Below are 14,941 nucleotides of genomic sequence, written 5' to 3' on the forward strand. Positions count from 1 at the left end.
TGGCAAATGATTTCACTCTTCAGGCATTCAAAATAAAATGCACATGCGGCAAATTCCAAGCTGGCAGGAAAATCCAGTCATTAAAAAAGTGATTTGTTTTCTACATTTGCAAACACAAAGGCTTCATTTATTTCCATTGCCATAAAGAAAATGAACTGTTATATTTTTTTAAACAATCACAGCCAGCACATTTTGGAAATGTTTTAATTTCAAAAATACTAACCGGCAAATTAGTGTTTAAATAGCTTTTCTAAAGCGGTACCATTTTAGACACAGTTTTCTGATTGATGGCATCGCTTTGCCCTGCGGAAAAAGGTTTTACTGTCTTCTGTATATACTGTACTGATGCCTGTACTGGAGTCACTAAATTAAAGAAGAAACATAAACCATGTGAATTTTATTTAAAATTCATGAACAAGAAGATGTATTCTACATCATGGGAGCCTGAAAAAAATCTACATTTCTTTAAAAATTAGAAATTTATGGTGTCTGCCCTTCTATCTTTCCCTTTTTATCTTCATAACAGGGAAAACAGAATAGCAAATAAAGAAAATAGCAAACATAATTGATATAGCTCCATCCTAAGAAATCTTATCAATGTGCTCAACTTTACACAGAATGAGTTGCTTAATTGAACTCATTGGGACTACTCCCAATACAAAAATGTAAGCATTGTGTGCAATTCTTTCCAAGATCAGGATATGTAAGAGTGATCTGTAAGGAAAATAAAACTACTCATTTTTTTTTCTTTCTTAATCTGCATTTATTTTTGTGGCTATAGCAACATCTGGTGGACAAATAGCAAAATATAAAGCCCACGCACTTCCATCATACGATGCGCATCTGTGTATTTTAAAATACAAACTGTTTTTACTTGCTTTTATCTTTTAAACATTAACAAGAAAAAAAAAATTTCACTTGGATAATTCTTAATAATGTTAATGTTATTACGTCTCTTAGAAAATGCTTTACTTTCTTGATCAAAAGTGGTCAAGGCATCTTTGTTTCATAACCTACTAAAATATTACCTTTTTCTCTCCCATCTTCCCTCTCAGGCAAGTGCTTGTATACTTTGAAGTGCTGGTAATGGTGTATCAGTGTATACTGGCCCACTTTCACAAGAGTATACAAACTCTGCACAAATGCTAACGTTGCACAGTAAAGCATTCAAAAAATAAGATCTATCACAAATAAAGTTGTAAACTTAAAGTACAGCTAAGAAAACAATAAAGAATCCCTGAAGATTTGCTCTCTAAAGAATCAAAGCCTAAAAAGAAATTAAAATAAACCCTCCAGATTATCAAACCACTGAAGGACAATTTAGCATGCAAGGGTGAAAGCTGAGTGATGAACGTGCTGACAGGCATTCTTTTTGCTCCACTCATTTCCTCTGTGCTTTCTTCTAACTCCTGCGTAATTGCTCTCTCACTTTTCTTATTCCCTTCACTAAAATGTCTGCCTTATAGGTATATCTGTTCAGAACCAGCAAAAAAGTATTTAATTATAAAATGAGAGTCAAATACAGTTATAACTACACTTGCTAAAATTGCTCAATCATTGCCTGCAGCTTTCTATACTGCCTATTTTTTCAGCTTTTACCGTAAGAACTAATTGTAGGATGCAAGTTCCTGGGACTGGTAAGGCAACAGATCAATAAAGTCACATACTGTCTACAACAGCAAGACCCTGCTTCAAGTTACACTTCCCAAACACTGATCAAGCAGACAACTGTCTTTCGCTGACAAACTGTAACACATGAAGACACCAACCGGAAAGTAGTATGCCAGAGACACCGAAAAAGCATTCTGAATTTACACACACCAGCATCGTAATTCAACTATTGCTTTCACTGACAAGCCCATGCCTCCTCCCAACCTCCTTCTCCCCAGAGCTCCAAACGATCCTGAAATTTGATTACTCTTGCTTTTGTTCTACATGGCAGATGTAGACCACTCCAGAGTCACAGATAAAAATATGTGGCTAGTCGTGTTAGGCATGTAGATGGAAACTGAAAGCGTTCTGGTGAGAAGTGGCAGGGTCCTGGATCCAAAAAAAGTATCTGCGGAAGACACCAGCAGTCATCCACAAACTCCAGGGTCATTCACTGGGACATCACACACGCAGGGTTTTATCACCCGGCCATGATCTCAGCGATTTTAAAGGCCTTGACATAACCATGTACAATACTCTCTTGTAGAAGATACCTTTGAGGTGCTGAGAACTTGCAAGCATAGAGACGTAATGAAATCAGAGACCAAAAACAAGCAATCCAACCCAAGCATCTCTGTATGTGTACATGTAAGGCAAGATTTGACAAGGATGGTATCTTTCATTTGATCACTATTATCAGCAGACAACCTCTTGGGCACAAAATCTCTTCCGTTAGTGCAAGGTAGTAACAACAGACTAGAATACTAAACACAAATGACAAATTAGTGCTCTGATTGAGAATCTAATCACACATGTACTAGTAAGGCTGCTCCCCAGAGAAGGAGGAGTAGTGGTACCTGTTGAGAAGGCGGGAAGTTAACCCTGTGAGAGAAAGGGGGTTATACCCCTGTGGGGAAGCACGAGGTAGATTTTACTCTGTGGAATACCAAGAAGAAGTGTCATACACCTCATCTCATCCCTAGCTTGGTGCACTTGGTTGACTTAAGAGCTTTATTTCCCCGCCTTGTCTTCACGAGCTTTCCTCGAGGCTTTTGTCCCGCCATCAGTGCGGCCTGGTGCCCAGCACGCACCTGAAGCCACCCTCTCTGTCACCACCGCCATTTAGCGACACTGGCGAGGCCCACCACCCTTGGCAGAGGGCTCTGGGATATAATTTTAAATACACACACAAACAGGCTGCTACCACATGCTGGAAAGCTGTCAGCTCTTCATTCCTTTGCACTAGGGGCCCGCAGTCCTGCAAAGCGCTACAGCAACCGCTGAAGCCAAGCCAGACTTAGAAGGAGAAGGTACAGCGAGGCATGCTCTTAATTTTAAGCTTTTCCTGATTTATTTTTCCCCTCACAATCTGCGACCGCGCAGCGGGCGCAGCCGCTCCCGCCCGTGCCCACAGCGCATGCGCGGCGAGGGACCGCAGCGCCTGCGCGCCCGGCGGGCGGTGGGCGCATGCTCGGGCGGTAGCGGAACGAGGACGGCCGAAGGTTGGCGCTCCGCGGCTTCCGTCCTTCCGTGCCCGCCGTCGCTCGCCATGGCGGAATATTCCTGCGTTAAATCGACCAAGCTCGTCCTCAAAGGGGCGAAGGAGAAAAGGTGGGGAGCGGGCTCCCCGCGGCAGCGGCAGCTCGGCGGTGCTCGGGAAGCCCGGCCGGGCTCCCTGCCGCAGCGCTGGGGTGGCGGCGGAGGCTGGGGGGGGGGGGAAGTGAGGGTGAGGCCTGAGGCCTGGCCTGGCCTGGCCTGGCCTGGCAGGGCCGCGTCGCAGGCGCGGGCTGATCTCTGTGCGTCTCCCTCGGCAGCAAGAAGAAGCACAAGGAGAAGAAAAGGAAAAGGGAAGAGGATGCGGCAGAGCAGCTGGATGTTGTTGGTGAGCTGCCTGCCGGCGTGGAAGCGCTCGGGGGTAGCGGGAGCTGGAGAGGTGGTCACAGGGCTTTGTAAACCGAGTGTCGTCCCTGTAGAGACTGGTAACTGCTTCTCGTAACGTTATTTGTATGTTGGGATCTTCCTAGAATCCAAATGGAGCTGCTGACACCAATGGCATGGATTGGCCTCTTGCCTTTTTAGCTAAAGTATGTTTTTATATAATCTCATGCTACTTATCAGCCTGATCTCTCTCGCCCTCCCCCCCCCCCAGTAGTATTTGCCTCAGGAGGAGAGACTTTTTTAGCACTGTAATGCTGTTATTTAGTGAGTGCATTTCTATGTAAATAACTCATGTCTTCTGTTACTATTACTTTGCAAATTAGTACTTTCTGTTCTTTGCCACTAGTTACTTTCTGACTGCGTTCTTTAGTTCACTCAAACCAATTTTTTTCGAAAGGAAAAGAATCTTGGTTAGTTTGTTTATTTGTTTGTAACTTGGCATACTTGCTTGACTGCTGTGATGTATTCACATTATAAATTTGCTACTGTTAGTAAAGCTGAAGACACAAACATTAACCAGTAACAGCATAAAACTTTACTTTTTCCTTATTCATAAAATAGAAGGATCAGAGCATATATGGTCATGAGCAGTAACTTGACAGACTGTTGCCCTTCGGCACTGTCACGTCCTCGACTGATCACAGTTCACTTCACAAACAAAAATAGCTAAAAAAGAACCACAAAGTCACGAGAGACGCAGATGTGTACCGTAGCATAGTGCACACTACAAGATAAATGTCATGTTCTGTTACATGTATAAGGGCATAAGCTAAAGCACCGCAAGGGGAAGTCATCCTTGTTGCTCTGTTAAAACAAATTATGATATATGAGAAAATGGGCTGTTGTGTCTTACACTAGAAGAATGTGACAGATGTTCTGCAGTCTGTAGTTTAGCCAGATTTCAAAAAAGTGGGAAAGATTTGGAAAACTCACACATTGTCTTGTCCTATGCAGTCCAGGCTGGCAAATCAATGAACTCTGTATGTTGTATAAAGATGGGGGAAGATTGCTTGTGCTCAAGGCAGATTGACTTGCTAAATTTACCATTTGGAAAAAAGACATCATGTTCAGATTAATTAAAAACAGTTATTATCTTAATCAGGTAGAAAATAGTAAGACGTAGTAATATTATTATTAAGTTAATAATAAGACAGTACACCAGGAGAAAATTTTACTGTTTAAAAAATACAAAGGTCATAATTCTACTACGTGCACATGGGTAGGGCTACCTTTAACTGTGGTAGCATTCTGTGGGGCTCGGATGTTCAAACACAGATTGGCTTCAGCAACTGATGTCTAAGGTTTACAGCTCACACGAAGTAATGCAGGAGAAAGATGAGGTGTTTCTGTTTTGTTGGAGAACCTAATAATTGTGTGTGACCCCAAAACTGCAGGAGGCTGGCCTAGAGGAGAAAAAATACCTTCCCTGGAAGGTGTATCTCTGCTGGATCAGCCGAGTGGATCAGCTTGCTCTATGGACTAACACAAAGAAGGGGTGGAGCGCAGGAGCCTGTGACTAGGGATGGCAGGGTGGGTAGAACAGCAGGACTTTGTTTCAGTAGCAACACCGTTAAATTGGGTCTGTAGTGTAAAATAATGCTCGAAGACCTTTAGACAGCAATAGCAATTTTATCTTTAGAATTTCAAATCTCGGAGAAGACACAGAAATATCATCTCTTGAACTACTGTAATCAAAAGTTGTACCTACTCTATTAACTGTCATGGGTTTGTATTTTAGGAAACTGGTGGGCTGTCAGTAATTTCGGCGAAATTACAGGAACTATAGCTATAGAAATGGATAAAGGCGCCTACGTCCATGCCCTCGACAACGGCTTGTTTACGCTTGGAGCACCACATAAAGGTTTGTTTCAGGAAATTTGGAAATAAGCAGTTATAGTAATGAAAGGCATAAAAGTAGCATCACTTAAAGTCAAGCAGTTTTACAGCTAAAAGCAGTTTATTACAAATAATGCAGTAATCCCAGCCATAGCATGCAGATGGCTTAAACCTAATGACTACCAATCAGTTTCACTTACCTAGTTTCTTGCTGGTTTATGTGTACAGTAAATTGAGCTGCAGCAGAGATGATCACCTGTTAAAGGCTGTGCCACTTACTGGATAAAAATCAGTATAACTTTTATTAACTCCTATAAAATCTTTATGGTGTCAGTTGAAGAGTGAAACTCCAGGCAGATGAGTTTCAAGGCTTATTGCTGCATCCTCAACATACGTGTTTTGTTGCTGCACAAGTAGGCTACTAATGTGGCGGGATAATTAGCTTGTCCTTACTTTGAATTTGAGATATGTCAGTCCGACAAGGATTGTTTTGGAAGCCTGGCAGTGTGTTCCGCCTCCAAGGTGAGACCAGAGCGGCGAGGGCAGTATTACCTCACTTGGGTGTTGAGGGATGGAGGGGCTAGTAGCTCTCAGGATACGGAGTTGTGTTACCACAGCTGAACCGTAATACATTTTGTTATGGAAAAAATAACATTACAAGGAGATGAAGGCTCTCAAAGCCACCTAGAGAGTTACGGAACATTCTCATCTGTAAATGTCTTGACACAAGGATTGTCTTTATTTTGTGTCTTGTTTTAAGCACTCTATATGTATGAACATAAATGAGCACCTGCCTTGCTTTTTTAAAAGTGAATACTTGGGAAAGGAATTTTTAAAGAAATACAAAGTAGTGCAGCTTTCCATAGTAATTTTTTTTTGAAGCTGCAGTATTAACAGGTTAAAATATTGCATGTTTAATACTTCATACCTAACTAAAGAATCCATTCCTCAGGTGATGAAGGCCCTAGTCCTCCTGAACAGTTCACAGCAGTGAAGTTGTCTGATACAAGGTAATTACTGTAACAAAATGTTAAAGAGTTTTGACTTTTGTTTCTGCTGGAAAACATGTTTTAATATTCTCTTAAAATACATTGCCTACTAATAATGTGTTTGTGATGTGCTGGATATTGTGAATTACTTGAATTAAAACTATTCCTGATTGTTTTCCTGTGTTTTCTCTTTGAGGATTGCTCTGAAGTCTGGTTATGGCAAATACCTTGGTATAAATGCAGATGGACTTGTTGTTGGGCGTTCAGACGCAATAGGATCAAGAGAGCAATGGGAACCTGTCTTCCAAGATGTAAGCTGCTTGGAATAATTCATAATTCATTTGATGTTCCTAGCATTTGACTGTATTTTGAGTTAATCTATATTGATGGTTTTTTGTCTGTGTGGTAAAAGCTTTCTGCAATCTCTTCAATATTATAACTTTTAATCTTCTGTTTTCTCAACTGCAATGCATTTACTATAATATAAAGTTCTGCCACCTATAAGCATCTTGAGAATGAAGGAGCCAGCAAGTCTGCTGACTAGCTATGGAAGCGCCCATGTGTTAAAATGCATTTACAGAGTTTTCTGGTGTATTGTAGAGGACAAATGTTATGAATCTAGGACTATGTACAAACTCTTTATACTAACAATGCGTGATGTTATTTCTACAGAAGAAAATGGCGTTACTCGCAGCAAATAGCCGTTTTATCAGATGTAATGAAGAGGGAGACATAGAAGCCAAAAGCAAAACTGCAGGGGAGGAAGAAATGATAAAGGTAACATATAACTTCTACAATTAGTACAGGATTGGCATGGATATACAAACAACCAGGTGTCTGTCTGCTACAATGTCCTGTTCATATAGTTATAATTTTCTATAATCTGTCAAGTGATTTGGCCACAAGAAAGAGAAATGACCTCCAGGGCTGCATAAACCAAGATAGTTCCAGTAGCGACAGGAAGCTGTTTTTCCCATTATGGAAAGGTGGGGTGTTGGGGTTTTGTGGGGCAGGACTGTCTGTGATATTCCAGATAGTTCTGAACAGCTTGATACGAGAGAGATGAATTATGACTGAAGCAGGGACAGAGAAGGGTTTACCAGAATGATGCAGAAGGGGAGATCTTTTAAGTAAGAGAATGTGAAAAGACTATCTTAACTTCGTCTGGATGTGGAAAATATGTGTGCTTCCAAACAGAGACAGGCAGCTCTTGCTTTTACTGCAGTTGTCTCCAGTTGCAAATTAACCAGGTTGAAAACTGTGAACTTAAAAAGTCACCGTGACTCTCATTCTGTTGTGAAGGATATATTGCTGTCTTTAGCCTGTAATTTTCAGTTTTAAAAACATAGGTGTTTGCTTGTGTGTTGTTTTTTTTTTTTTTCTCTCAATGACTAGATTCGTACTTGTGCTGAAAGAGAAGCCAAGAAGAAAGATGATGTTCCACACGAAGACAAAGGAAATGTTAAACAGTGTGAAATCAATTATGTGTATGTAGTTTAGAGCTGTTAACAGGCTCAAGTACTTCTTTTCATTTCTCTTTGGGGCTGCCTTTGGTGGAAGGCCCAAACTCCTACCCAGCCTTTCACTCACTTTCCTCTCAGCAGGACTAGGGAAGAAAATAGGATGAGAAAGCTCGTGGGTCAAGATAAAGACAGGGAGATTGTGTACCAGTTACCGTCACAGGCAAAACAGACTCAACTTGTGGAAAATTAATTAAATTTATTGCTCATTAAAGTAGATTTGGTTAGTGAGAAACAAAGACAAAAATTAAAACCCCCACCTTTCCTTCCCCCATCTCCCAAGCTCAGCTTCACTGCAGACTCCCCTGCCTGCTCCCCGAAGCAGGATGGGGGTGGGGGTCAATACATAGTGGTTTCTTTCTGCCACTCCTTTCCTCTCCCACTTTTCCCCTGCTCAGGCACGGTCCTCTCCGCGGTCTGGAAGGGAATATCTGCTCCAGTGCCTGGAGCACCTCCTCCCTCTCCTTCTCCGTCCTTGATGTTCACACTGCCATTCTGCACTTTTTTTTTTCGCTCTTCTCTTCTGCCTTTGTGGTGTTTTGCCTTTTCTTAAGTATGTTTTCACAGAGGTGCCACCAGCTTTGCTGCTGGACTCAGCTATGTTCTGCGGTGGGTTTGCTGGGGAGCGAGCTGTGTCCAGCACGGGGTAGCCCCTGGCCTCTTCTCGCAGAGGCCGCCCCTGCAGCTCCTCCACTACCAGCACCTTGCCACCTACACCCAAGATACTTTTGCTCCCTGACTTGTCATGCTGTGAAGAAGGGGCTTTAGAACTTGTAACCACATCATGCTACTCATGTAGGGGCTCATTCCCGCTTGGACTGCCAAAAAAACCTGAATAGTTTTCACCTACAGAACTCTTAGTGCAATAGTTGATACTGCGATGGTTTGCTGGATTTTATTAGGCCAGTTGTCTACTGTGTAATAGAAGTTAAGATTCTTAACCATGGGTGTTGTTTTATTGAAACACAAAACTTTAAAGAAGTTACACTTGTTATATTTTTTTTGCCCCTTACAGAAAGAAATTCCAAAGTTTTCAAGACAAAAAGCTTAAAATAAGCAAAGAAGATACAAAAGCCCTCAGAAAAGCGAGGAAAGAAGGCACTTTTCATGAAATGCTGCTTGACAGGTACTTGAAAGTACAAGAAATAATGTACTCATTTAAAAACTACCGGGAGATGGAATTACAGTAAACCTGGGGTACAAAAGAAAGCTTGACTTTAGAGGGGTGGGGTGTTGAGCATTTCCTCTCTGGTCAGTGTTCTGTCTGAGTTCTGGGGTTGGCTTTTTGTTTTTGTTCTGAGTTTTCACTTCTTTAGCTGAAGTTTGCAGGCTTGGATTTACCCAGAAATCTTTTGGAAATCTTTAAGTTGTTCAATTTGTTTACTACAGAGGAGTTGAGGGATGAATCTTTTTAATCACAAAAACTAAGCTAATTTTCAACACTTTCAAAACCTATGCACCAGAACACTTTGGAGAGGGCAAATCTGCGTTTTAAAGAGAAATAGCACTTATTAAGAACACACTTCATGTTATGTAGTGGGAATAATTTCCCCCCCCCGCCCCCAAGCTGAGATTATAGAAACTGTCTTGAATTTTTAAAACATTTTGTATCGGTATACGGTATAAGTATTTGCATTAATTCAGTGGGTGGAATGCAGAAGACTATTTACAATAATTGCAAGTGATGTGAGAACACTCCTGGGCCATCACAGGTTGAGTATCGCTTTCAGATCGCACTGAATCTGAATTGCATTCCTCAGAGTGGACAAAACGCAATCCATGATGATTTGAAGGGAAAGTCAAGGTTAACTCTAGATACTGCAGTTCTAGCTCCTTTAGAAGACAATTAACAAATCGAAAGTGTTCCTAGGCTTCTATATGTGCTTTGAGGTAAAGTTTAAGAAAAACTGCTTTCAGTGGTTGCTTAACGCTTTGAGGCAGATAAAACACAGATGTAATCATATTTGGTCTTAATGTAAGTCTTGTTTTGTTACTCTTTCCATATAGGAGAGCAAAAGTGAAAGCGGATAGATACTGCAAGTGACAACCAGCTGGTCCATTTTCTTCTGCATCTTTGATGATAGGGTCAAACTGAAAACGAGCAAAATGTTTTGTAATTACTTTTTATTGAAAGTGTTTTGCTGATGTTTTTATTACATTATTTTTAAGTGATTGCCTGAGAGCTATAATTAAGCATCAAACTAATGTCATATTTCGGTAATGAATATTGTTAAGTTTACTGTAAAACTACATGCTATTGTAATAGTGAAATAATTATTTAATGGAAAGGAAATTGACCCACTGACTCTTCCAAGGTTGATGAAAGGTGCCTGAAGTTAGAGACAGGGCAGGAGAGAACAACGATGAAGTTCAAAAACAAAATGTGGGCAACACATTGAACCATTAAGGAATCTGTAACTGTATTGAAAAAGAAGAAATAATTGAAAATACATGTCTGGGAACACACCCTGCCAGATCCTGAGTAGAACATCTGTGGAGCCATTCTACACTGCGTCAGGTGAGGGCTGGGCCACAATATTCAGGCTTCATAATACAATGTTCAAAACAGACCGCTGTTCAAGTTGATAAGTGGCATAATCCATGTGCTGGAGAAAGTGTTGACAAGTCACAAGAACCCCATTGCAAGTGAAAATGCAGGGGCTTCGTAAGAAAAGGGCACGGCTCTTTTGTGTTAGCAGGCTGCTTATTTTACAAGAGGAAAAAATGATTTTGCAAACTTGCTGGTTTCTCTACGGCATGGACTTCAGTTTGTTTAATTAAACAGCAGGGACTTTTTTAAGGTCACAGTCTAATATGCATTCCTAGTTGCTCATAAAACATGGTTACCACTGCCAGGAAGGTTTCGGTAACAACACCTCCATAGGAACTACCTCAGTCAGAACAATGGCCTCCTCTCTCCAAAGCTTCTGTAATCTGCATCAGCAAGATTACTTGGTAAGAATGTTGAGGATTTTTATGGCAATGATTTGAATTGTCTCTGTGGAGCTTCTCCTAGCTGTCCATTTGAACTGCACACATCATAGAAAACTGTAAGCTTGTGCAAGATAATGATGTATCTAAAAAGAGCACAAGAAGAGACCACTAAAATCTAGTCAGTAATGGCAGTTCATACCGGTGTAATTTCATAGGCAGTTGGTCTGGAGGAAGAAGCATGAAGAACTTAAGTACATCGTAATTGTTCAAACCTTCTGTTGACTTTTCAGCATCAAAACAAATTACAGCTGGTTAGGGAAGGCTTAGCTGACTTTAGCAGTAAAAGCCTTTATTTTTCAAAGAATTTAGAAAAGTAAGAATACAGCCCATACAGACTTTATGGAACCAAAAGAAAATCTTCACAGGCTGGGCACATTCATGGTGTAACAGAGGGATTTTTAGAAACTCGTTTCTAGAAAAGCAAACAAAAATCCTCTTAGGCAGTAGAATTTATTTGGTTTATACCTGTTAAACGTGCTATTCACTTAATACCTATTTTACAAGAATTGTGTGAGTATCTGTTGTGGAATGAGTGCCTTTTCTTCCCACTTCAGCTTTTTCGTATACTACATGAGAAGTCAAAATGCCCTCTCTGGGGAGCTGGTTTGTGCAACTCTCTTGGGACAGTTGTAACTTTCTTCCATGGTCAAATCCTTGGAGACATTCCTGTCATTCCAGCTGCTCCATAAGGTTTTGTATTGTAATGCTCATGGAAGTTATAACAGCTTGCTGAGGAATTAAACAAAAGCAAGGTCTACTCTGAATGAAAAAAAAAAATTAGTAAAATGAAACTATCAAATGAGAATTTTTCCCCTCAGTTTTCAAAGGTACAAAAGACCCCACAGTACCTGGGTTTATTTGAACCTAACTGATCTTCTAGCGAATTGTCTCTTCCCCCACATCTGTCACTTACATGATGATTGTATTTCAGGAAATACTGCTATGTAAAATGTAATAGTATCAGACGATCACATAAATCCATGAGGTGCGTGACCTTTTTACCAGTATCAAGCTCAACAGCTTCATTTTAAAGTTTTCACAGGTTTTCCTTTTAGTACAAAAGTTTGAGTTTACTCTTTAAGCTTACCACATAGCAGGAATGACGAAAAGTTATCTTTATTTCCTATCAGTTTCTATTAACTACGCATTCTTTCAAGGCAGGCACTTGCTGGGAGTAGCAATGTGTTTGTATTGAGACTCTGCATTTGCAAAAAGAAACTGTAATTAGCAGAACTGATCTTTGATTCTAATATTTGAAGTATCTCCAGAACTATGTTAAAATTCCCTCGTATCAATAGCCCAGTTACAAAATCTTACTAACTGTATTGGTTGTGAATAGTTGGCTTGTATTAAGGAAATGGCTCCAAGAAAAATTAATGGTACATAAATTGCTGGTGGTAAGCTATTTGCCGTGTAGTGTAAGCCCTCGGAGGCAGGCTGTGCAGTGACGTAGTCCAGAGGGAAAGCTCCCTGGCTTTTGGTGATCTTGAGAGAGAATAGCTGGCTTTTCCAGAGAACTGGGTGTCTGGCCCGATTGCTCTCAAATAACAACTGACACCCCATCAGTCGGAGCGCCGCGTAGGCCTGGTGTGTGGCTAGCTTTGTACCGATAGCAGAAACGGTCAAGCAGATGAAACGGATGGTGTCTGTAGCTGAGAGGCTTTTGAATGGCCGTGTGTGTCCGTACCCTCTGTGACTCAATTTTTGTTAAGCGCTGTGTTGCCTTCACAGTGAATAAAGGCCATATTCCGAGTTCCTGTGTTGTTGGAAAAGATGCACTGCGCATGCTTAGGAGGTCTGACAGAAGGGCGAGTGCTGAATTTGCAGGGAGAAGGCCAACAGCTAGGCATAAATAGATGATTGTTGGCAAATGATCCTGGCCAGAGTCTGAGGAATTCTTGGACAAAAATGCAGCATAGCTGTGGGTTGTGCCATCGCAGAAAAAAAATGTAATTCATTTTTCCCCAGAGCTCCTCCGTTTGGGCTAGGAGTGGGGATTAGGGCTCATTAAGTACTTACGGTTGTAGGCACCACGCTCCATGTCCCTCCCCAGAAATGTCAATAACCCACTGTACAACCATTGCACCATCGAGGACCTGGAAGTGCCCTGCTGCCAGAACTGCTCCCTGAAACGCTGGGAAGGAGGCAGCCCCGCAAGGAGCAGGCTGCGGGACAGAGTAATGATGTATTGGGCAGTTCATTGCGGGTGTCGTCGATCCATAATCGCTGCGAATCTTAAACCCATCTGAAGTGAACGCTCATGGTTGAAACAGACTGACGTTACAGCATCTGTTTTTTCCTTTCAAGAATATATTGTTTAAATAAAATCCTGTCTGGTAGAACTCACAAAAACTTACTCAAACACAGATGCAGCTGGAAGGAGAAATCTGCTATGCTGGTGGAAAGGGTGCTGAAAGGAGTACTCGGAATCTGAAGAAGAGCCTGAGGATTACCCGTGGAAATGACTCTTCCATTTGGGATTTATCAATGTAAATAGGAGAATGTGAGGTGTAGGCACTGTAAGCAGCTGTTAAGTGATAGTCAAGGAAAAATGGAACAGAGAGACATGTTTGTTACAGAGCTAGGAATAAGTGAAGCAAAAAGGAAATGTCAAAGCAAATGAAATGGGACTGCCCCAAATACTGGATTTGGCAAGGGACCGGCAGCCCTGCAGGGAGTAAGGGTACCGTCGTAGCAACGGGGTTGCCCTCTGCGTTGGGGCTAATGATACACTAGATTCTTGCTAGAAAATGCAGCCTGAGATAACAGAGGCAGAGATCTGGAGAATTCACCAGTGTTTTAGTCCCAGGAGAAGGAAATCAAAGGTATGACTGAACAGTGAAGACCAGTATGTGGATTGAACTGTTGCTGTACGGAGTCCGTTGGGACGTTTTCCCACATGGGAGGTATTCATGGAGTCTTCTTGGTGATACAATGTCCTGGCAGTAGCGTTAGCACAAAGAGCTTTAATTTAACTGAAACAGAGAAAAGGGGAAGTAATTTGCGCAGCCTCTACTTCTGGAGGAAGGAACAGATCTGGGGAGTGGGAGTACAGTCCTGGATAGAGGAGCATGAGAAAGCAGAAGGGTGGGCACGAAGTACTAGGTATCAGTGACACCAGCTGTCCGGTAGTAGTTAACGAGTAAAATGCACATCTTGAGAAGCTTTTTTTCTTCTGACTTTAAACTTAGATTTTTGAAAACTGACACAAGAAACCTGGACAACAAAATGGAGGACTCAAAGTGCTGGTGTGGACCTTGGAGACAAGGCGTTCTGATAGGAACGCAGCAGCATGGCCATAGTCAGAGAAACACGGCTACTGGAAGATGTTACCTGTTTCTTGAACTCGGAATGTCTTTACGGGGGAAAGAACTGAACCAGAAGTACAAAGAGGCTTCAGAAAAGGAAGTTGTGTATGTGTAACGTGACGATGGCATCATTTGGTCTTCAGAGCATCCAGAAAGAGTTTTTCATCTCCTGAAGTGGTCATTTATTTTCTACTGTTAAAAAATGTCCTAAAGATAGTAAAGCATCCAGAGAAAGACAGTCAAGCACCTAAAAGCTGTTGGCTCCAGAAATAAAAGCTGAGCAAAAGGGGCTGCAGATGTTTGGAAAATAACAGGACCAACTTAATCTGACTGTTTCTTACTGTACATCATAATGGTATATTTGGACACCTGCAAGTAAACACAGAATGAGTCTTACAGGTATTTCTTTTCAGCCAAAAAAATTTGCCTGGGCCCTATAGAAACGCCCTGATTTCCTATTTGTGAAAGGCACTCCCATGAAAATCTGGAGGTTTCTCCAGTTACGCTGTAATTTTCCCCGCTTCCTATATCCCCTGACTGGTCCTGTACCTTCTGCCAGCAGCGCTTGACGCTTTTCTGCTCTGGTCTCTGCAGCTCTGTGCAATTCCAGGCTGATGTTCGGCGCCGACTCCTTCCTACACGCTGCCGAACGCCCTCCCTGTGCCCAAGGCTTTCGCACCTTACAATGTGCTTCTTTCATCCTTAA

The 14,941-nt window shown here is 41.7% G+C and overlaps 1 protein-coding gene across 1 annotated transcript; it reads left to right on the top strand.

Moving 5' to 3' along the window:
- Window positions 1-3,121: 3,121 nt before the first annotated feature.
- FRG1 (FSHD region gene 1) lies at window positions 3,122-12,679 on the top strand. The gene is made up of 9 exons (XM_075421885.1): window positions 3,122-3,261; window positions 3,465-3,532; window positions 5,327-5,449; window positions 6,377-6,434; window positions 6,610-6,724; window positions 7,086-7,190; window positions 7,809-7,900; window positions 8,949-9,059; window positions 9,941-12,679. Exons 1-9 carry the CDS (start codon window positions 3,200-3,202, stop codon window positions 9,975-9,977), a joined length of 771 nt encoding a protein of 256 aa, XP_075278000.1. The 5' UTR covers window positions 3,122-3,199; the 3' UTR covers window positions 9,978-12,679.
- Window positions 12,680-14,941: the final 2,262 nt, after the last annotated feature.

The sequence above is a fragment of the Opisthocomus hoazin genome, chromosome 5 (assembly GCF_030867145.1).
Source record: "Opisthocomus hoazin isolate bOpiHoa1 chromosome 5, bOpiHoa1.hap1, whole genome shotgun sequence".
NCBI lineage: Eukaryota > Metazoa > Chordata > Aves > Opisthocomiformes > Opisthocomidae > Opisthocomus > Opisthocomus hoazin.

Coding starts and splice junctions, on each gene's coding strand:
- FRG1 (XM_075421885.1), top strand. CDS start 3,200: ATGGCGGAATATTCCTGCGTTAAATCGACCAAGCTCGTCCTCAAAGGG. Junction 3,533..5,326: donor AGAGCAGCTGGATGTTGTTG/GTGAGCTGCCTG, acceptor TTTGTATTTTAG/GAAACTGGTGGGCTGTCAGT. Junction 9,060..9,940: donor CATGAAATGCTGCTTGACAG/GTACTTGAAAGT, acceptor CTTTCCATATAG/GAGAGCAAAAGTGAAAGCGG.